We start from the raw sequence: 23,387 nt of genomic DNA, 5'->3' as shown, positions 1-23,387 counted from the left end.
AAACCAGCTTGATCAGACATGCCTCTGATTGCAGTAAATTAATTCCAAGCATTTATCACCACTGCCTTGGGGCACTTTGAAACAAAACATGACCTTGAATTGTTAGGTTTTGCAAACCTGTGTGACAGGAACATTAAAAATCACACCTAAAGTGTGCATTACAACTAAGAACCTTTTGCATTTGGCAATTAGTAGAATTAATTGAGAATAAATATTAAGCCATAACTTCAGATGAGTGCAGATCAATATTCAAATAAGAAAATGCAAACGTTGTTTTCAGTAGAAAGGTTCTACCCTGCGCTTTGCTGTCATGCCATGTGACTCATTATTCAACTACGCAGAATAGCATTAAGTTCCTCTGCTTGTTCGTGCATACAAAGTAAATCAGACACAAGATGTAAGGGCTTGTCCATTTTAATTTAAGAATATCTTTAACAACAAGATTATTTTTAATTACTGCATTGAAATTAACTATTACAAGTACAATGTCCCATTTTTTCATTGAATAGTCATACAAAATATATAAATCCAAAGGAGACATTGGCCATTGTATTAATTCCAGTTGAAGAAGGACTACCTAACCCTATCCCACTGCCCACCACCTGGTAGACTTGGAAATGAAGGCTCTTGGGACATGTCAGAATAGTTATTAAATATATATCATTTATTACTCACCACCTTTTCAGGCAGTAAGTCCCTTCCATCCCATTTTTAAAAATATTTCCCTCATTTTCCTTTTAAATCTATTCTACCTCGTTTTTGACTCTGTGCTAAAGGAAATAGATTCTTCCTATTTTGTATGTCTGGGCCTTTCATAATTTTATACATCTTGCCATTTTGGCAACATTCTTGTAAATCCACAACAAAACTGATGTTCAGGCATTTCAGTGCAATCACATCTTATTGCCTCTTAAAGAATATTGAAGAACATTAAGGTGGATAATTCCTCAGTGCCTGATGGGATATACCCTTGGTTCCTGAGAGAGGCAAGAGATGAGATAGCTGGGGCCTTGACTAATATGTTTGATTCCTCTCTAGCCACAAGTGTGGTATCAGAGGACTGTCGAGTAGCAAATCTTGTTCCATTATTCAAGAAAGTAAACAGGGATAATCCTGGAAACTAGACTGGTGAGTCTCATGTCAATGAGAGAAGTACTGGTGAGGATTCCTAGGAATAGGATTTATGAGCAATTGGAAAACCATGACCTAATTGGCAACAGTCAGTATTGCTTTGTGTGAAGCAAATCATGCCTTACTAACTTAACTGAGTTTTTCAAGGAGATGATGAAGATAATTAAGGTAGAGCTGTGAGTGTTATCTACATGGATTGTAAGGCATTGGCAATGCCCTACATGGGAGGCTGATCCAGTGATCCACAGTGAAAAGGCCATTTAAAATCAGAACTGGTTTACCCATAGAAGAAAGAGGATAGTGGTTGATGGGGCTTATTCCGGCTGGAGGTCTGTGACTTGTGGTGTTCCACAATGATCCATACTTGGACCTCTGCAGGTGATATATACAGACATCCCACCCTGCAAAAACTCCTTTCAGGGAGGTAGCACCATCAATTTGTGGGAGACTTCCGGGAGAGGTGGGATGTCTGCAATAGAGTAGCTCCTTAGCAGCTAGCCAGCTAGTTTAAATAACGTTAGCTATGCTAGTGAACGAATGACACCTGTTAAACTCACCTCAACATGTCTTTTACAGTCTTAACCCACCATGGGCAATAGAAAAGTCACTGCTGAAAACAGTGCAGCGAGCAACACTGTCATTATTTTGACCCCTATTAGGCAGGGGTACATTTTAGTGTAGTCTGGGGTGACGTACGTTTTATATATTTTTTGGAACACTCCGCCATGGCGCGCTCTCGCTCTCGCTCTCTCGCTCTCTCTCTCTCTCTCTCGTGGTCACTCGTGCGCTCTCAAGCACTCTCGCTCTCTCTCGCTTTCTCGCTCACACGTTCTCGCTTGCTTTCTCTCTTGCTCCCTCTTTCACGCGCACTCTCTCTCGTGATCGCTCTCACACTCTCTCTTGCTTTTCTCTTGCTCACTCTCAAAAAAATTGATTTCCCTGATATTGCATATAATTTGCAGGCATCAGGGAGCCACTATTAATATGCGGGAGGGTCCTGGAAGTTCTGGGAGAGGTGGGATGTCTGTATATATAAATGACCTGGATAAAAACATAGACGGTGGTATAGTAAGTTTGCACATGATACAATAATTGGCAGTGTTGTGGATAGCATAGAAGACTGGCAAAATACACAGTGTAATACAAATCTATTTCAGATATAGGTAGAGAAATGGCAGGTGGACTTCAAAATGGCAAGTATTGCAATAAGGAGATCAAATGTAATGAGACAGAACACTGTAATGGCAAAACCTTTTAAAGGTGTTGTTCAGCAAAGGAATATTAAGGTCCAAGTTTCCTGAAAGTGGCGACACTGGTTGATAGAGTGGTAAAGAAGGCATACAGCATGCTTGCCATTATTGATCAATGAACTGAGTTAAGGAGTTGGGAAGTTATGTTACAGCTTTATAAACTCTAGTTAAGCCACATCTGGAGTATTGCATTCATTTCTGGCCACCCATTATATGAATGATACGAAAGCTTTGAAGACAGTCAATAAAGGTAGTAGGGATACTGCCGATAATTATAGACCAGTGAGCCTTACGACTGTGGTGGGAAAGCTATTGGAAAAGATTCTTAGAGATAGGATCTATGGGCATTCAGAGAATCATGGTCTGATCAGGGACAGTCAGCATGGCTTTGTGAAGAGAAGATCGTGTCTAACAAGCCTGATATGTTCTTTGGAGGAGGTGATCAGGCAAATTGATGAGGGTAGTGTAGTGGATGTGATCTACATGGATTTTAGTAAGGCATTTGACAAGGTTCCACACGGCAGGCTTATTCAGAAAGTCAGAAGGCATGGGATCCAGGGAAGTTTGGCCAGGTGGATTCAGAATGGCCTTGTCTGCAGAAAGCAGAGGGTCATGGTGGATGGACTACATTCGGATTGGAGGCTTGTGACTAGTGATATCCCACAAGGATCAGTTTTGGGACCTCTACTTTTCGTGATTTTTATTAACGACCTGGATGTGGGCGTAGAAGGGTGGGTTAGCAAGTTTGCAGACGACACAAAGGTTGGTGTGTTGTAGATAGTGTAGAGGATTGTCGAAGATTGCAGAAAGACATTGATAGGATGCAGAAGTGGGCTGAGAAGTGGCAGATGGAGTTCAACCCGGAGAAGTGTGAGGTGGTATACTTTGGAAGGACAAACTCCAAGGCAGAGTACAAAGTAAATAGCATGGTAGTGTAGAGGAGCAGAGGGATCTTGGGGTACATGTCCACAGATCTCTGAAAGTTGCCTCACAGCTAGATTGGGTAGTTAAGAAAACTTCTGGGGTGTTAGCTTTCATAAGTAAAGGGATAGAGTTTAAGAGTCGTGGGGTAATGATACAGCTCTATAAAACTCTGGTTAGGCCACTGTGTCCAGTTCTGGTCACCTCACTATAGGAAGGATGTGAAAGCATTGGAAAGGGTACAGAGGAGATTTACCAGGATGCTGCCTGGTTTATAGAGTATGCATTATAATCAGAGATTAAGGGAGCTAGGGCTTTACTCTCTGGAGAGAAGGAGGATGAGGGGAGACGTGATAGAGGTATACAAGACATTAAGAGGAATAGATAGAGTGGACAGCCAGTGCCTCTTCCCCAGGGCACCACTGCTCAATACAAGAGGACATGGCTTTAAGGTAAGGGGTGGGAAGTTCAAGGGGGTTATTAGAGGAAGGTTTTTTACTCAGAGAGTGGTTGGTGCATGGAATGCACTGCCTGAGTCAGTGGTGGAGGCAGATACACTAGTGAAATTTAAGAGACTACTAGACAAGAATATGGAGGAATTTAAGGTGGGGGGTTATATGGGAAGCAGGGTTTAAGGGTCGGCACAACATTGTGGGCCGAAGGGCCTGTACTGTGCTGTACTATTCTATGTTCTATGTTCTAGAGTTCAGAAGAAGTATACCTGGATTAGAGGGCATGTGCTGTAAGGAGACAACGGACAAACTTGGGTAGTTTTCTCTGGAGCAGCAGAGGATGATGGGAGATCTGATAGAGGTTATGAGAAGCACAGACTGAGTAGACAGCCAGTAGATTTGTCCCAGTGTTCAAATGTCTAATACCAGAGGGCACGCATTTGGGGTGGGCAGGGATAAATTCAAAGGAGGTGTGCGGAGCAACTGCTTTACACAAAATGGTGAATGGCTGGAATGCACTGCCTGGGGTGGTGATGGAGGTTAATACTATAGGGGCATTCAGAGGTTCTTAGGTATGCACATAAATGTGTAGGAATGAAAGATATGGGCATTGTGTAGGTAGAAGGGATTAGATTACTCGGGCACTTGATTACTAATTTATTTAGTTTGGCGCAACATTGTCGATTGAAAAGTCTGTTCCTATGCTGTATTGGTCTATGGACATTTTGTCATGCAATATGTTGATTAGAACCTTCTCGAGCTTTGGTTTAGCTGGTGTTGTATGAAATCCCTGCATAAATTTAATCATCACTGGATATTTTTAACTATCAGATAGAAATTGGTATCCTCCTATAATCGTAATAGAACTTGGCAAACATCTGAATTGAGGAATCTGTCACTGAGAAATTCAGTGGCCCCTTTAAGGTCCAAACCACATTTGAAACTGAATCAATGATGAAAACCCTCTCCCCTCAGGTTCCACTGTCGCAAAGAAACTAAAGTCAGTCCAAGTCTTCGATTAGGGGAAGGCAGGTTAGAGAAGATAAGGAGCAAGGGGGAATGTCGGGGATCAGAAGGGATGAGGGAAGAGAGTGATTGGTGGCAACTGGTAAGAACAGGAGTTTGCTGTGGGACAGTAGCTAGAGAGCATGACGGGTTGGAGTGCAGAGATGCCTATTGTGGAATGTGACTGGTAAATGGGCATTTTCATTTGAGGTTGAGAAGGTGGACGTGGTCAGTTCAGGTCAAAAGTTCACAGGATGGACTGGAGGGATATTTGAGCAAGGCACGCAAAATTGTGGATTGAGAAGCTGTTGAAGAAAGGGATCAGAGACAGCAAGAGAAATAACTTATTTAAAGGGGTAACTAGATGCATGTCAATGTTATTCTTTGCAACAGTGTTCAGATGCACGGAGGTCTAGAAAGAGAACTGTGGATTTTGCAATGCAGCGGCAATTCAACTATATATTCTGTATTTCAAAAAAATAAATACCTTAGGGAAGTAAAAGAACATGATACCACATAATTCAAATCTTCAAAACTATGCCTTAAAAGCTTTCCCTATTTTTTCTTCTCTCTTTGTACATTCTTTCTCTTCTTTATATTCCTCTTTCTACCTGATTTTGCATTGTATTCACTTTTATATTCTTAACTTCCTGGTTCTGAAAATGCATTGTTTATTTTCAGAATACTTTACTCTGATTTGTTAAAACGGTACTCATTTGTTGTCTCTGATACAAAATGTGTTTAGGAGGGCAGGTCTAAGGATTCAGAGTCTTCAAGATAATATAGACAGGCTAAGTAAATGGACAAAAGATATGGTGGATGGTATATATAATAAGGATAAATGTGAGGTCATTTACTTAGATAGCAAAATAGAAAAGCAGAGGTTTTTTTAAATTGTGAGAGACTTAAAGGTGTTGGTGTTCAGAGAGACATGGAATTCCTTGTACACAAATCATGCAATAACATTTAGGCACTGCAAGAATTAGGAAGCCAAATGAAGTGCTTAGTGCAAATGGACCTGGGTGTAAGAACAAAAATATCTTGCTAAAATTACATAAGACCCACTTGAGACCTTAGCTGGATTAGGTCTGATCTCCCTATATGGGAAGGCTACATAGAGCACAACCTCAATGATACACCATCCACGATACAGAAGGCCATCTGTTTCCAATCTGATTCATTGTAATGTTTGCTACACTCCTTTTTCACTCACTGAGGTTCCAGTTCCCACAATGCCTTTCCACTCATCAAGGCCCTAACCTCCCGGCTCCCTTCCGCTCACTGGGACCTTGGTTCTGACACTCTCCTCCCACTCACTCCAGCACCAGTTCCTACTCTCCCCTCCCACTCACTCCAGCACGACTTTCTACTCTCCCCTCCCACTCACTCCAGCACCAACTTCTACTCTCCCCTCCCACTCACTCCAGCACCACTTTCTACTCTCCCCTCCCACTCACTCCAGCACCACTTTCTACTCTCCCCTCCCACTCACTCCAGCACCAATTTCTACTCTCCCCTCCCACTCACTGCAGCACCACTTTCTACTCTCCCCTCCCACTCACTCCAGCACCAGTTCCTACTCTCCCCTCCCACTCACTGGGACCTTGGTTCCTACTCCCCCCTCCAACTCACTCCAGCACCACTTTCTACTCTCCCCTCCCACTCACTGCAGCACAAGTTTCTACTCTCCCCTCCCACTCACTGGGACCTTGGTTCCTACTCCCCCCTCCAACTCACTCCAGCACGACTTTCTACTCTCCCCTCCCACTCACTCCAGCACCAGTTCCTACACTTCCTTTCCACTCACTCCAGCACCACTTTCTACTCTCCCCTCCCACTCACACCAGCACCACTTTCTACTCTCCCCTCCCACTCACTGGGACCTTGGTTCTGACTCTCCCCTCCCACTCACTCCAGCACGACTTTCTACTCCCCCCTCCAACTCACTGCAGCACAAGTTTCTACTCTCCCCTCCCACTCACTGGGACCTTGGTTCCGACTCCCCCTTTCCACTCACTCCAGCACCAGTTCCTACACTCCCTTTCCACTCACCAGGACCTCAGCCTTTGCACTCCCTTTTCAGTCATTGTGGTCCAATTCCTACACTGCCTTTCCAATCACCAGGATCCCTGTTACTGTGCAACTTCTGAGGTACCCGGCCTGCAGTTCCTACATTCCCTTTTATCTCACCCGGTTCACTCTTTATTATGTTGTGTAACATCAAAAAAGTAAGCAAATTAAAAGTTAGTAGTATTATGAGAAATAACATCCAATTGTCTAGAAAATCTGCCAGTCCAGCAGCAGTAAAAGTTTCCAAATTTGCTGGATTATCATGGCTTTATTGAAATAACTGTGGTACAGTAAATGAAAGAAAGGTTCATCGGTTTGATTCCTGGGTTGGCCAATTGTTCTATGAGAAGAAATTGAAAATACTTACCTACACTCTCTAGAGCAGCCTTTCTTAATTCTTCTGCCCTGGAGGAATCCTTGAAATAATCTTCAGAGAATCCCTGCATAAATATTATTATATCTACAGCTCCTGGTATGTTAGTGTGACTAGTAAGTTGTACATATAACAATCCAAAAATAATTGTCAATGCTCTTTTGAGTAGAAAATGATCTTTTAGCCAATCTTTTTAGAAAAAAAAGATAGTTAAACTTAGCTTAACTTTCTTGAAATTAATCTCTTTCTTTCCCTTTCATAAATTTTGAAAACTCATTAGGTAAACATAATAAATTTCTCAATCTGGGTTGAACTTGAGATAAACCCACACAGATTTCACCTTCAACTGAAATGAGACGATTTCTATCTTTGCTCTTGATGCTGGTTAAACAAGAAAAAGCTTGCTCACAAAGGTAAGAAGTCAAAAACTGCAGCAAAATGTCCATTGCTTTCCTATGAATCGCAGGATACCCTCCTTTCTCAGGGGCAGGTCAGTAAAACTCATCTTGAGTGCATGATCAAAGTGCAGCTCACAAAGTTCTCCCTCTTCTTTTAAAGTCAAGTTATCAAGCTGAGCAGAAGATTCAGAGAAAGGATCCCTCATCCAGTCATACATTTGTGTTGAAAGGGAGAAAAAAATACTGTTAAGTTTTGTTCTGAAGTTCTTCCAGGTGGTTTTCAATAAGACTTGAGACTTTCTGATATCCTTCCTCACTCTCAAGCAGTGGAAGCATTTCAAGATTTCCTTTTGCAACATGATTTTTCCAAAGATTCAGTTTCCTTTTAAATCCAAGAAAGTCAAAACATTTTCTCCAGGGCCTTACAGAGACTTGTTCAACGGTTCATATGATGAAAAATGTCTGTTAAGTAGTCTAGTTTCTGCAGCCACTCTTCATCTTTAAAGCATTCATCAAAATTTGACCTTACTATTTTCTTGAAAGTCCTCCTGCAATTCACCTTTCAGCTTGAGCACCCTGTTGAGAACTCTTCCTCTGCTAAGCCACTGGATTTCTGTATGGAGCAGGAGATTGGTATGCTCTTTGTCCAGGTTTTCACTCAGTCTTTTAAACATTCTCAGGTGAACTGGTCTTAAAACTACGAAATAACTTGCTTCCTGATCCCCTATACTGACTGTGACCTTATTTTCAAAAGCTTTAAGCTGTTTGCTCTGAGGTTCCAACAGGCTTTTAAAAAATCAGCACTTTTACATGTTATATTGCTGTGCTTTGTTGTTAAGTGTCTTTTCAATATTGCTGGAGCCATTGCTACATTTGTAGGTTGTTTGCCACAGACTAGGCACAATAGAATAGGACAATTTGGATCACCAGTCCATGTAAAACCCATTGATAAGTAGCTTTCCTTGTAAAGACTGATAATTTTGGTCTGTTTTCGGACTAGTGCAGTGAAGTCTCAGAAGATTGTAATTCTTCATCATTACTCTTATCAGAATTGTCCGCAGGCCTATGGCCATCTCACACCTCCTCTTTAAAAATTGCCATACTGGACTGTCTTTAGAATGAGAAGTTCCATCCAATTTTCTACTACACTGGTAGTTTATTCTCTCCCATAAGTCAGTCAGCAGCGTGTAAGGGGAAGTTGGGGGAAGTAATTCGGGAGGGAGAGGCTGACATCACAGCCGAAGTTGGGCAAGTCCATTCAGTGCTTGGAAAAAACACTTCAGGCTCCTCAACCCTCCGTGCAATACAGCTCTCACTAATTGTCAGCCTACCATCCAACCCTCCGTGCAATACAGCTCTCACTAATTGTCAGCCTAACATCCAACCCTCCGTGCAATACGGCTCTCACTAATTGTCAGCCTACCATCCAACCCTCCGTGCAATACAGCACTCACTGATTATCAGCCTACCATCCAACCCTCCGTGCAATACAGCACTCACTGATTATCAGCCTACCATCCAACCCTCCGTGCAATACAGCTCTCACTAATTGTCAGCCTACCATCCAACCCTCCGTGCAATACAGCACTCACCGATTGTCAGCCTACCATCCAACCCTCCGTGCAATACAGCACTCACTGATTATCAGCCTACCATCCAACCCTCCGTGCAATACAGCTCTCACTAATTGTCAGCCTACCATCCAACCCTCCGCGCAATACAGCTCTCACTAATTGTCAGCCTACCATCCAACCCTCCGTGCAATACAGCTCTCACTAATTGTCAGCCTACCATCCAACCCTCCGGGCAATACAGCAGTCACCAATTATCAGCCTACCATCCAACCCTCTGTGTAATACAGCACTCACCGATTATCAGCCTACCATCCAACCCTCCATGCAATACAGCTCTCACCGATTGTCAGCCTACCATCCAATCCTCCGTGCAATACAGCTCTCACCGATTATCAGCCTACCATCCAACCCTCCGTGCAATACAGCACTCACTGATTATCAGCCTACCATCCAACCCTCCGTGCAATACAGCTCTCACCAATTATCAGCCTACCATCCAACCCTCCGCGCAATACAGCACTCACCGATTGTCAGCCTACCATCCAACCCTCCGTGCAATACAGCAGTCACCAATTATCAGCCTATGATCCAACCCTCTGTGCAATACAGCGCTCACCGCTATCAGCCTACTGTCCAACCCTCTGTGGAATACAACACTCACCAACTATCAACGGCTACCCCTATCTGGCATCAAAAACTGAGAATGGACTCAACCAAGTCAACACGGTCCTACTGCGCATTGCCATACTGGGCAGAGATCACTAACAGGGCTACTCGGTCACTGCCCACCACTGCGAGTGCTAGCATCGCGCATTGTGCTATGTTTAAATAAAACAATGTTTTTTTAAATCACAACCTCTCACGGAACCTAGGGTTCTGCGGCCCCCAGTTGAGAAACCCTGCTCTAGAGTTTGGAACAGTGAGGGTTGATTATATTTGCTTCACTTCTAATTTTCACTCTTTTCAGCAGTAGCTGTTGTATATTTGGCGCAGCAGGTTACACCCAGTTGGTAAACAGGGAAAGAGTGTACAGAGCTGACAGAGCACATACCCACAAAAACATACATTTTCACTTGGAAGCTCAGTTTATCTGCTCCTAACTTTCTAAATTAAATTCTAGAAGACTTAATTGAGAGTAGCTTCATGAATCACCAGTACTTATCAATTAACAAACCACCTCACAATTCCCAAAATAGTACTCACTAATCATTAAATGAAAACAATACAATTAAAGTAGTCTTGGCAAACTGTTAAGAAAGGTAAGCATCAGTTGTAGCTGCTTTTTGCCACCTATACATTTTCAAACTTTTGTATACTGTATTATAAAATTAAATTTATATATTAGCTAAGTGTATAGTACATAGTCAAATTTTGAATTTACAATACATTAATTTACTTGCAGAAAAATTGCTTGTGGTTAGCTGATTAAATATTTGAATGATAAACTATTGCATAAATACCTTCATTCTATTTTGGTAAACACAGATGGTCAATCATTAACTCGCGAGATATGCCAACTAGTGGAGTGGTGCCACAGCAACAACCTGGCACTCAACGTCAGTAAGACGAAAGAGCTGACTGTGGACTTCAGGAACTTGAAACTACTCACTCTTCAGGAAAGGGTAAGACAAAGGAACACACACCAATCCTCATAGAGGGATCAGAAGTGGAGACAGTGAGCAGTTTCAAGTTCCTGTGTGTCAAGATCTCTGAGGATCTCACCTGGTCCCAACATATCAATGCAGTTATAAAGAAGGCAAGACAGCGGCTATACTTCATTAGGAGTTTGAAGAGATTTGGTATGTCAACAAATACATTCAAAAACTTCTATACACGTACCATGGACAGCATTCTGACAGGCTGCATCACTGTCTGGTATGGGGGGTGGGGGGTCTACTGCACAGGACTGAAAGAAGGTACAGAGGGTTGTAAATTTAGTCGGCTCTATCTTGAGTACTAGCCTACGAAGTACACAGGACATCTTCAAGGAGTGGTGCCTCAGAAAGGCAGCGTTCAATATTAAGGACCTCTAGCACCCAGGGCATGTCCTTTTCTCACTGTTACCATCAGGTGGGAGGTACAGAAGCCTGAAGGCACACACTCAGCGATTCAGGAACAATTTCTTCCCCTCCGCCATCTGATTGCTAAATGGACATTGAACAGTTGAACACTGCCTCACTTTTAAAATATATATTATTTCGGGTTTTGCACAATTTTTAATCTATTCAAGACAAGTATACTCTAATTTATTTATTTATTTTCCCTCTGTATTACAGTGTTCTGCACTCAATGTCAGATGTGGGAAGCCCTGGAGTCTCCCAGCCTCCCGGATAGCCATACCTGCACCCAGTGTGTTGAGCTGCAGCTCCTAAGGGACCGCGTTAAGGAACTGGAGTTGCTGCTCGATGACCTTCATCTGGTCAGGGGGAGTGAGGAGGTGATAGAAAGGAGTTATAGGCAGGTGGTCACACTGGGACCATGGGAGACAGACCAGTGGGAGACAGACCAGTGGGTGACAGACCAGTGGGTAACAGTCAGGAGAGGGAAGGGAAGAGTCAGGTACTAGAGAGTACCCCTGTGGCTGCCCCCTGAACAATAAGTACTCCTGTTTGAGTACTGTTGGGGGAAGCAACAATGGCCATGCCTCTGGCACAGAGTATGGCCCTGTGGCTCAGAAGGGTAGGGAAAGGAAGAGAAAGGCAGTAGTAATAGGGGACACTATAGTTAGGGGGTCAGACAGGCGATTCTGTGGACGCAGTAAAAAAACTCGGATGGTAGTTTGCCTCTCAGGTGCCAGGGTCCCGGATGTTTCAGATCACGTCCATGATATTCTGCAGTGGGAGGGAGAACAGCCAGAGGACTTGGTACATATTGGTACCAATGACATAGGTAGGAAAAGGGAAGAAATCCTGAAAACAGACTACAGGGAGTTAGGAAGGAAGTTGAGAAGCAGGACCGTAAAGGTAGTAATCTCAGGATTACTGCCTGTGCCACGTGACAGTGAGTATAGGAATAGAATGAGGTGGAGGATAAATGCATGGCAGTGGGATTGGAGCAAGGGCAGAGATTCATATTTCTGGATCATTGGGACCTCTTTTAGGGCAGGTGTGACTTGTACAAAAAGAACAGGTTGCACCTGAAGCCCAGGGGGACCAATGTCGTGGCAGGGAGGTTTGCTAAGGCTACTGGGGAAAGTTTAAACTAGAATTGTTGGAGGGTGGGAACTGAATTGAAGAGACTGGGGAAGAGGTCGATAGCTCACAAAAAGAGAAAGCTTGGAGACAGTGTGTGAGGGAGGATAGGCAGGTGATAGAGAAGGGACACACTCAGACCGACGGTTTCAGATGTGTCTATTTTAACTCAAGGAGTATTGTGAACAAAGCGGATGAGCTTAGAGCACGAGTCAGTACTTGGAGCTATGATGTGATGGCCATTACAGAGACTTGGATGGCCCAGGGACTGGAATGGTTACTTCAAGTGCTGGGTTTTAGATGTTTCAGAAAGGACAGGGAGGGACGCAAACAACGTGGGGGCATGGCACTGTTGATCAGAGATAGTGTCATGGCTACAGAAAAGGTGGACGTCATGGAGGGATTGTCTACGGAGTCTCTGTGGATGGAGGTTAGGAACAAGAAGGGATCAATAACTCGACTGGATGTTTTTTATAGGCCACCCAATAGTAACAGGGATATCGAAGAGCAGATAGGGAAACAGTTCCTGGAAAGGTGTAATAATAACAGAGTTGTCATGGTGGGAGATTTTTATTTCCCAAATATCGATTCGCATCTCCCTGGAGCAAGGGGTTTAGATGAGGTGGAGCTTGTTAGGTGTGTTTCGGAAGGTTTCTTGACACAATATGTAGATAAGAGGAGAAACTGCACTTGATTTGGTACTGGGAAATGAACCTAGTCAGGTGTCAGATCTCTCAGTGGGAGAGCATTTTGTTGATAGTGATCATAATCCTATCTCATATACAATAGCATTGGAGAGAGATAGGAACAGACAAGTTAGAAAAGCATTTAATTGGAATTATGAGGCTATCAGGCAGGACCTTGGAAGCTTAAATTGGGAAAAGATATTCTCAGGGAAAGGTACAGAAGAAATGTGGGAAATGTTCAGGGGATAGTTGTGTGGAGTTCTGCATAGGTACGTTCCAATGAGACAGGGAAGTGATGGTAGGGTACAGGAACTGTGGTGTACAAAGGCTGTAGTAAATCTAGTGAAGAAGAAAAGAAAAGCTTATGAAAGGTTCAGAGAGCTAGGTAATGTTAGAGATCTAGAAGATTATAAGGCTAACAGGAAGGAGCTTAAGAAGGAAATTAGGAGAGCCAGAAGGGGCCATGAGAAGGCCTTGGCGGGCAGGATTAAGGAAAACCCCAAGGCATTCTACAAGTATGTGAAGAGCAAGAGGATAAGATGTGAAACAATAGGACTTATCAAGTGTGACAGTGGGAAAGTGTGTATGGAACCGGAGGAAATAGCAGAGGTACTTAATGAATACCTTATTTCAGTATTCACTATGGAAAAGGGTCTTGGTGATTGCAGTGATGAATTGCAGCGGACTGAAAAGCTTGAGCATGTAGATATTAAGGAAAAGGATGTGCTGGAGCTTTTGGAAAGCATCAAGTTGGGTAAGTCATCAGGACTGAACGAGATGTACCCCAGGCTACTGTGGGAGGCGAGGGAGCCTCTGGCGATGATCTTTGCATCATCACTGGGGACAGGAGAGGTTCCAGAGGATTGGAGGGTTGCGGATGCTGTTCCCTTATTAAAGCAAGGGAGTAGAGATAGCTCAGGAAATTATAGACCAGTGAGTCTTACTTCAGTGGTTGGTAAGTTGATGGAAAAGATTCTGAAAGGCAGGAGTTATGAACATTTGGAGAGATATAATATGATTAGGAATAGTCAGCAGGTCGTGCCTTACGAGCCTGATTGAATTTTTTGAGTGTGTGACTAAACACATTGATGAAGGAAGAGTAGTAGATGTAGTGTACATGGATTTCAGCAAGGCATTTGATAAAGCACCCCATGCAAGGCTTATTGAGAAAGTAAGCAGGCGTGGGATCCAAGGGGACATTGCTTTGTGGATCCAGAACTGGTTTGCCCACAGAAGGCAAAGAGTGGTTGTAGACGGGTCATATTCTGCATGGAGGTCGGTCACCAGTGGAGTGACTCAGGGATCTGCTCTGGGACCCGACCCTTACTCTTCGTGATTTTTATAAATGACCTGGATGAGGAACTGGAAGGACGGGTTAGTAAGTTTGCTGATGACATAAAGGTTAGAGGTGTTGTGGATAGTGTGGAGGGCTGTCAGAGGTTACAGTGGGACATTAATAGGATGCAAAACTGGGCTGAGAAGTGGCAGATGGAGTTCAACCCAGATAAGTGTGAAGTGGTTCATTTTGGCAGGTCAAATATGATGGAAGAATATAGCATTAATGGTAAGATTTTTGGCAGTGTGGAGGATCAGAGGGATCTTGGGGTCCGAGTCCATAGGACGCTTAAAGCAGCTGCGCAGGTTGACTCTGTGGTTAAGAAGGCGTACGGTGTATTGGCCTTCATCAATCATGGAAATAAATTTAGGAGCTGAGAGGCAATGTTGCAGCTATATAGGACCCTGGTCAGACCCCACTTGGAGTACTATGCTCACTTCTGGTTGCCTCACTACAGGAAGGATGTGGAAACTATAGAAAGGGTGCAGAGGAGATTTACAAGGATGTTGCCTGGATTGGGGAGCATGCCTTATGAAAACAGGTTGAGTGAACTCGGCCTTTTCTCCTTGGAGCGACGGCGGATGAGAGGTGACCTGATAGAGGTGCATAAGATGATGAGAGACATTGATCATGTGGATAGTCAGAGGCTTTTTTCCCAGGGCTTAAATGACTGCCACAAGAAGGCATAGTTTTTAGGTGCTGGGGACTAGGTAGAGAGGAGATGTCAGGGGTAAGTTTTTTACGCAGAGAGTGCTGAGTGCGTGGTATGAGCTGCTGGCAATGGCGGTGGAGGCAGATACAATAGGGTCTTTTAAGAGACTTTTGGATAGGTACATTGTGCTGAGAAAAATAGAGAGCTGTGGGTAACCCTAGTAATTTCTAAGGTAGGGATGTGTTCGGCACAACTTTGTGGGCTGAAGGGCCTGTATTGTGCTGTAGGTTTTCTATGTTTCTATGTTTTAATTACTTAGTGCATTGAATTGCTGCTGCTAAGTTAACAAATTTCATGATTCAGATTCTGATTCTGATATTAGATTTAGTTTTTCATCAGTATAAAATTCCTTACCGCCATGTGACAGGAGGATGTTCCACAGATGAGAGCAAGCCTTGAAGTTATTGGCTTGTTCTCACAAGGCAAGTTGGAATCTCTTACATCTGCTCCAATCACACCTATGGATACAAAACACATTACCCGAAAAACAGATAATTAACTGATAAAATTTTGTTGAAATATATACACTCATACAACACAGAACCAGACCATTTGGCCCCACCATATCAACGCTGAACATTATATTTCTACACCAACCCTACTTTCTTGCATTTTGGACAACTTTTATTTCACTAACATCTTTCACAGCAATCTAGAGTTACAACACAGAAGAATGGTACAATAAGGGCATTTCACCAGAAACATAAGTAGACAAAAGGGCAAAATAAACTTGAGTAGCAATGGTGTCAACATCCCAAAATAATCTCAATGCTCCAAGTATAATTTGCCTGAATATCTTAGTACGCATATTAAATATATAAGTCAAACAATAAAGGATATTTTTCAAGACAAATGCGAGCTTTGATGAAGGTTCTTGGACCGAAAGGGCGACTGTTTATTTACTTTCATAGCTGCTGTCTGACCTGCTGATTTCCTCCAGAATTTTGTGTGTATTGCTCTGGATTTCTTGGATCTGCAAGATCTCCTGTATTTTTAATGAGTAATATTCTGGTTTATCAACTGCAAGTAGGTAACATTGGATATACCTATATAAACAACGGATAGGAAATATTTTCCCTGAAAATATGCGGTATTTTATTTATTAGTCATATCATTCAAGTTGTCTTATAATTCAATTTTTTGACTGTCAAACTTTCATTTTGTAATACAGTTTACTCTCCTTAATTGAATCTCTCATTGCAAAAAACACTTTGAATTTGCAGAAGCCATGTTGTGAAATATGATATAAGAAAAACCAAAAGATCCTGAAAACTGTAAGGGAGAAAGAGAAATAAATATCTCCCACAGTGAAAGCTGATGCAAAAAAAATGTGAGATGCTCAATAGCAATGTCAAAAATCCTTGCTCTTTGTCGTAAAGTAATGGGTTAAATTCTCCATCCGTTCCAAATGAATAGCAAACCCATTTTATCTTTTTTGACCCAGAAAGAGGCCATTCATCCCTCTATATTTATGCCTGCAATCCAAATAACCCCCATTCCCTGATAAATTTCCTTTGTAATCTATTTTCTCTCAGATGTTCATTGACTTCCCTCTGATTCTCCTATTCTCAACATCCTCTTTCCCCAGTCAACAAAGGGATAATTTACAGGATGTAATTTACACCAAAGAACACAAATTTGAGGTAAGAGAGAAAACTGGAGCACCTAGGGAAACCACACGTACAACTATGAAAAGTTACAAAAATCACGCAAAGGTAGACGTGAGGATTGAACCCTTGTCACATATACTGCTAGGAAGTAGCACTATTTGCTACGCTACTGTGCTCACATTGTGCTTGATTCTCAAAGGACTTTTCAGGACATTGTCGGTTTGTGATTACTATTAGATGTTCTTTTGTATATAGCAAACGTAAAGGGTGTTTGTGTTGGCAGTCTTGTCATGGGATATATGAAGAATACTGTGTCACAGATAGCCCACAGACATGAAGAGTTCAAGTCTGATATTATGATTATCAATGCATTAAGCTTAGAGACTTGTGGACAGTATTTGAATAACATATTTCAAAAAACTTCAGCCAATTTCTCCTAACTGAGAAAGTTTGGAAGACATTGGTACCTGAGCTTTGTAATTAAATTATTAAAATCAGATATCATGGCCAATATTTATCCTTCAATAAATAAAACATATTATCTGGTCATTATTAACAGTGCTCTTTTGTGGGAGTTTGTTGGGCACATTCCAATAATGACAATACTTTTTGTATAGATATTATATAGTTTTGCACAATATATTGTATTCTTCATTGGCTGCGAAGAGATTAGAAATGTTCTGAGTTTATGAAGGCACTATATGCAGTGCCTTGAAAATGTATTCGGCTCCTGCAACTACTTTCACATTTTACTGTCTTTTCTGAATTTAAAATATATTGAAGTAGGATCTTTTGAGCTAATCTACAAAATATTGTGTATCATGTCATATCAAAGGAAAAATTCTAAAACCTGTTAACAACTTACTAAAAAATTAAAAACCAAAATTCTGAAGCTGAAGAGTATTCATTCCCTTCATAATTACTATGCCAACTTTCCTCTGGTGCAATACTGTATATTACCTTACCAACTCACCTAATTTTTTGATGTAGAAAACTGGAAGATCATATAACTTCCCACTCACTTTTGCTACCTTATATGCCCTTTCCTTGGCTTCAAGCAGTTCTTAACTTTCCTTGTCAGCCACAGTTGCCTACCCCTGCTGTTTGAGAACTTTTTCTTCCGTGGGACATATCTATCCTGCACCTTGTGGACTATTTCCAGAAACTTCAGCAATCTCTGCTCTGCTGTCATCCCTGCCAGTGTCCTTCTCCAATCCACCTGGGCAAGCTCCTCTCTCATGCCTCTGTAATTGCTTTACTCCATTGTGATACTGATACATGTGACTTGTGCTTCTCCCTCTCAAATTGTAGTATGAATTCAAGCATATTATGATCACTGCTCCTAAGGGTTCCTTTACATGTCCCTTGTTACCAGGGTTCCCACACCTATCTTTGGAATACCTCTCAAAATCTTGCATATTTCAATGGGATCACTTCTCAATTTGCTGAACCTGGGGGTCTGCATAACTTTGTCACATTTTTTGTTCACATTTCTGATTATGTTGTTTAATCACATTTTAATGAATCCTCCAAAGATTTATGTACCTGTAACACCAGATCTCACCGATCCTGTTTCTACTTTAGAACTCTTCTCTTTATTATATTGCCAATCCTTTTTTACCAAAAGTAATCAATTGTATATAACTAAATAACTATGTTAAGTATCAGTTATAACAGGCTTGCCCATTCCATCAGGAAATCTGCATCCTCTTGAAGCCTATCAATATTCTGCTAATTCTGGTCAAGATGGTGCTTGTGTACAATGCTCATTTGGTCGACATCTTCTACATAGATCATGAAACCATCTTTTTTTTACTTCTTTTATGTCTTTTATGTTTGTTTCTCACCTTGAATGTGATTCTGGAACTACTAAAGCCAGTATTTTGCTGTTTGGAGATCATTTGGGTGTTTCAGTGCTCTGTAGTCTCAAAGAGGATTCCAGGAGGCATAGGCAGCATGAGCGAATCTCGTGGCGAGAAGGCTGTAGGATGGTGCGAGCCGATGTTTGACCCCATTTCATCGATTATAGCTTCCATTGTTCACTGACTAAAGCCACGAAGTTGGTTGAAACATTAAGTCGAGGGTGGAAGTTTGGAGATCATTTGGGTGTTCTAGCACTCTGCAGCCTCCGAGAGGATTCTGGGAAGCAGAGGCAGCCTGCACGAGCCTCGCAGTGGGCAGGCTGCAGGACAAGGCAAAAGCCAATGTTTGGCTCCATTTCACTAATTATAGCTTCCATTATTCACCGATTAAAGCAACGAGGGAGACAGAAGCATCAAATCGAGTGTAGAGGGTGAGCACCGCCTGCTTGTCTTTTGATCATTTGCTCTGGACTGGAGAAGGGACAGCCTGCTTCTGCATCCAGAGAGCGTTGCCCAGGTTCTTTTCTGCATTTTCGGTGTGTACTTTGACTACAGACTCTTTTTTTCAGTCTTATAGTTTTAATATTTTTTTTTGCCTGATCTTCTTGTTTTATTTTTGTGCAGGAGGAGGAATTTGGGGTTGATACTCCTGATTAATTTTGTTTGTTTATTTGGGTGGGAGGAAGGATTGGGGATCGATGTGCCTGATCCATTTTGTTTGTAGTTTTGTGCGGAAGGAGGGATTTGAGAGTCGACGTTCCTGTTCCCTTTCGCTCATTTTTTGTGTGGGCGGACAGATTTGAGGGTTGATGTGCCTGTTCCATTGAAGAATTTCAGAGTTGTATACTTTGATGATAAAAGAACCTTTGAGCCTTTGAACCTAATTACTCATTATACTTCCATGTTTTGTTTCTTTGAAAATTTTGAAATTATCCATATATATCCAAATCCAAGTTATTAATGTTTATTCAGGGAAGTACTCAGCCCCTGGGAGTTCCATAATAAATAAGAGAATAGTAGGCGACACGTATCTGTGAACTTGACATTCATTAAAATTTTGGTTGGTCATTTTCCAGCTTTACTCCCATCTTGCTTAGTTGCTATAGTATCCCAAAACCTAACAATATGAATGAAGATAATGACTGAGTCTCACAACCCTCTGTGGTAGAGAATTCCCTTCAAGTGAAAAAAAACATTCTCTTCATCTCCTAATGGTCTATTTTCATACTATAAGACCATAAGACCAAAAGATATAGGAGCAGAAGTAGGCCATTCGGGCCATCCAGTCTGCTCTGCCATTCTTTCATGACTGATCCAATTCATTCCAGTCATCCCCACTCCCCTGCTTTCACCCCATACCCTTTGATGCCCTGGCTAATCAAGAACCTATCTATCTCTGCCTTAAATACACCCAATGACTTGGCCTCCACAGCCGCTCGTGGCAACAAATTCCACAGATTTACCACCCACTGACTAAAGTAATTTCTCCGCATCTCATTTCTAAAAGGATGTCCTTCAATCCTGAAGTCGTGTCGTCTTCTCCTAGAATCCCCTACCATGGGAAATAACTATGCCATACCTAATCTTTTCAGGCCTTTTAAGATTCAGAATGTTTCTATGAGATTCCCCCCTCATTCTCCTGAACTCCAGGGAATACAGCCCAAGAGCTGCCAGATGTTCCTATACTACATTCCCTGATCCTAGCCTACAGCCAGAGAAATTAGGAATCCTTCCTCTATCTAGCCTGTCAAATCCTTTGACAATTTGACATGCCCTATGAGATATCCGACCATTCTTCTGAACTAATGAGAATACTGACACAGTCTGCTTAACTGCTCATACAACAAACCCAGGATCCGAGGAACTGGTCGGGTAAATCTCCACTGTACTCCCTCTATGGCAAATAAGACTTTAAGGTAAATAAACCAAAACTACACATAATACTCCAAGTGCAGTTTCACCAATTTTCTGAGCAATTGCTAAACAGCTTTACTTACTCTGGCACTTGAATCATTCCATGATAACGGCTAACATATCATTTGCACTTTTAACCAAGCATTGCACCTGCATTCTGGCTCATGTACAAGCACTTATCACTCAACAAATCCTATGCTTACCTGGTTTAGTGTAACCTCACACTTTTCCATTCTATATCCCATCAGCTTTGCTGTTGCCAACTTACTGTGTCCTCATCCTCTTGAAATCTTTTTACTTTCTACTCTATACTCACAAAATTTCTTAATTTAAATAATTTTGTCTGAAAATCAACTATTCAAGTTGATTTTCCCTTCTCACTCCATAAGAGAACTGCTCTTGCATGTTGCCTTTTATCCCACAGCATTTCATCAAAAACCTTCTGGAAGCCTATTAATACTACATCAACTTCATTGGCTTCATCAACATTCTCTTTTCTTGAATTATTTCATTGTGAATTGAATGTTTGGGTGGGGGTTCTTCGTTGTAAGTAAATTTGCAAATTTACCTAAATACACAAAAAAGCTCACAATCACGTAGTTGCCGTTTAAGTCAACAAAAACCTATCTGTGGACAACTGCTGTAATAGCAATATTACTATTACCTCTATTTCATATATAACAAGTGTTGCAGGAAGATTTTTCTTTTCATTTCATAAACAGCATACATTTATTCATGACATGTAAGAGAACTGTTTGCTGACCCACTTCCTTCTATTCCACCCATCACAGCAAAGCTTTAGCAACCACGCAATACACACCCTCCCACCCTCCCACTTTAGAATGAACAAAAAATGTTCTACAGTAGCTTGGGATTTTCACTTGGCTTTCTGCTGGTAGATGTTCAACCCTGTTAAATCCAAAATTATTGGAAGGATAAGTATGCCGACAGCAGTATTCGCTACCAAGGAAAATTCCAAATTAATAATTGTACTCAGTTGTTTCTGTTGAACAAGACAAGTCATTCAAATGCCTGACATCCAACAGCCAAAACTGATATTTCATTCTGACCTCTATCGAAGGAGGACATTACCAGGCAGACAGAGAAAAAGATTGAAGTATATTCTCAAAGTCTCCATTGAGAAATGCAACATCACACTAACTCCTGAGAGTCTCTGATCCACAACCACTTAAAGTGAAGAAGCAGCTTTCTGTGTGGTACTTTGAACTACAAGTCCTTGCACTGCAAGCACACAGAAGGCCTACATGAGCAGTGGAAGGAGAACACCTCAAAGGCTATCCACCTGTTCCCCCCATTGGGTACTTCCTGCCCTATCTGTGGAAGTCAGCTGTTCCAACATTGACATCATCAACCAAATGTGCGGACATAAAATTAAGATCAAAGCAAGCTAGCCTCAATTCCTAGGGACTGCCTATGAAGAAGAAGAAAAGTCTTAGAATTCCCTTAAGAATTTGTTTCAAACCGAATGTTCTACTCAGATAGTAAATTACCTAATTTTGATGGGCTTTCTAGCTGGAGTAGGTGCATTGACTAGGTGCCGAGTACTACATCAAAATACTTATTTATGAGCTCAAATTTCAATCTCACAATAAGTAACCAGGTACCTAGGACTAAGGTGGGGAAAGATACGATATGTTCACTTGAAGTATAATCAAACCTTTGGAATATTCTGCTCCTATCAGCTGTGGCTGTCCAGTTACTGATTATATTCCATATGATGATTGTTCATCATCATCAGGTGCCATGCCCAGTTTGAGCTTTGACTGCCATGGCCCACACACTCCTGTTTCGGGTCAAGTGGATCAATTCATTGGCATTCATTTCCAGTTCTCTGGTTGCTGTCTCCATCAGCATTTGTCTTTGTCTTCCTCTTGCTATCTTCCCTTCAATCTTTCCCATAATTATCAAGCATTCTAACTCCTCTTTCCTAATCACATGTCCAATGAAGTTACCTTGCCTTTTCATGATCTCATACATTATTTCTCTTTTTGTGTTTACTCTGTTCATGACATCCTCGTTAGATATTCGTTTTTTCCATGATATTCTTTGCATCCTCTTCAAAAACCACAACTCTGCTGCTACAATTCGTTTCCTCATGTTACTAGTTATTGTCCAAGATTCTGAGCCATATAACATAACTGGATAAACGTAATACTACAGTACTTTGAGGCAGGTTGTCATGCTTAGTTTAGTATTGGTCAGTATACTCCTCATTCTCGTAAAGGTGTTTTTTGCCATCCCTATTCTTCTCTTGATGTCCAAGTTGCACCTGCCATCTGATTTCACCCAGCTTCCTAAGCAGCAAAAGTTCTGTACTTGTTTTATGTCTTCCCCATTTATTCTCAGCCTGCAGATAGGATTCTCCTTCTTTTTGGATATCACCATACATTCTGTCTTTTTACAGTTGACAGATAGACCCACTTTTGCACTTTCTTCAACAATTATATCAATTAAGTATTGTAGTTCTTCCTCCATACTTGCAATTAACACAGTGTCATCTGCATATCTGAAATTATTGATGTTTTCACTGCCAACATTGCTTCCCAAGATGTCTCTTATTTTTTGTAATATTGTTTCACTGTACACATTAAATAAATCAGGGGAGAGAACACACCCTTGTCTAACACCTCTCTTGATTTTCGTAAACTGACTCACTTCTCCATCTATTCTTAGACGGCAGTTTGTTCCCAGTACAGATTTCTGACTAGGCAGAGGTCTTTCGAATCTAGATCGAGAGTTTTCTGTAATATTTCAAATAACTTATTGCGCTTCACTTTATCAAATGCTTTTGTGTAGTCAATAAAACGAACAAATCTTTTTGCACTTGAAGAGCTCGTTCTGTTAGTATCCTTAACATCAATATTGTGTTTCTTGTACCTTT

At 41.6% G+C, this 23,387-nt stretch overlaps 1 protein-coding gene across 16 annotated transcripts in view; it reads right to left on the bottom strand.

Moving 5' to 3' along the window:
* fggy (FGGY carbohydrate kinase domain containing) overlaps window positions 1–23,387 on the bottom strand; it is a 352,624-nt gene that overhangs the window by 138,769 nt on the left and 190,468 nt on the right. For all 16 annotated transcript variants that reach the window (XR_010019906.1, XR_010019908.1, XR_010019907.1 and 13 more), the window contains exon 8: window positions 15,454–15,557. Coding sequence is in view for 13 of the 16 variants with exons in the window: in XM_063064268.1 (XP_062920338.1) it covers window positions 15,454–15,557 (104 nt within the window). In the remaining 3 variants the exon portion in view is untranslated. The remainder of the gene's footprint in view (window positions 1–15,453; window positions 15,558–23,387) is intronic.

Source organism: Mobula hypostoma, chromosome 12 (genome assembly GCF_963921235.1).
Source record: "Mobula hypostoma chromosome 12, sMobHyp1.1, whole genome shotgun sequence".
In the NCBI taxonomy this organism is placed as follows: domain Eukaryota; kingdom Metazoa; phylum Chordata; class Chondrichthyes; order Myliobatiformes; family Myliobatidae; genus Mobula; species Mobula hypostoma.
The sequence above is the reverse complement of the archived record's forward strand: the minus strand, read 5'-3'. Positions and strand labels throughout refer to the sequence as shown.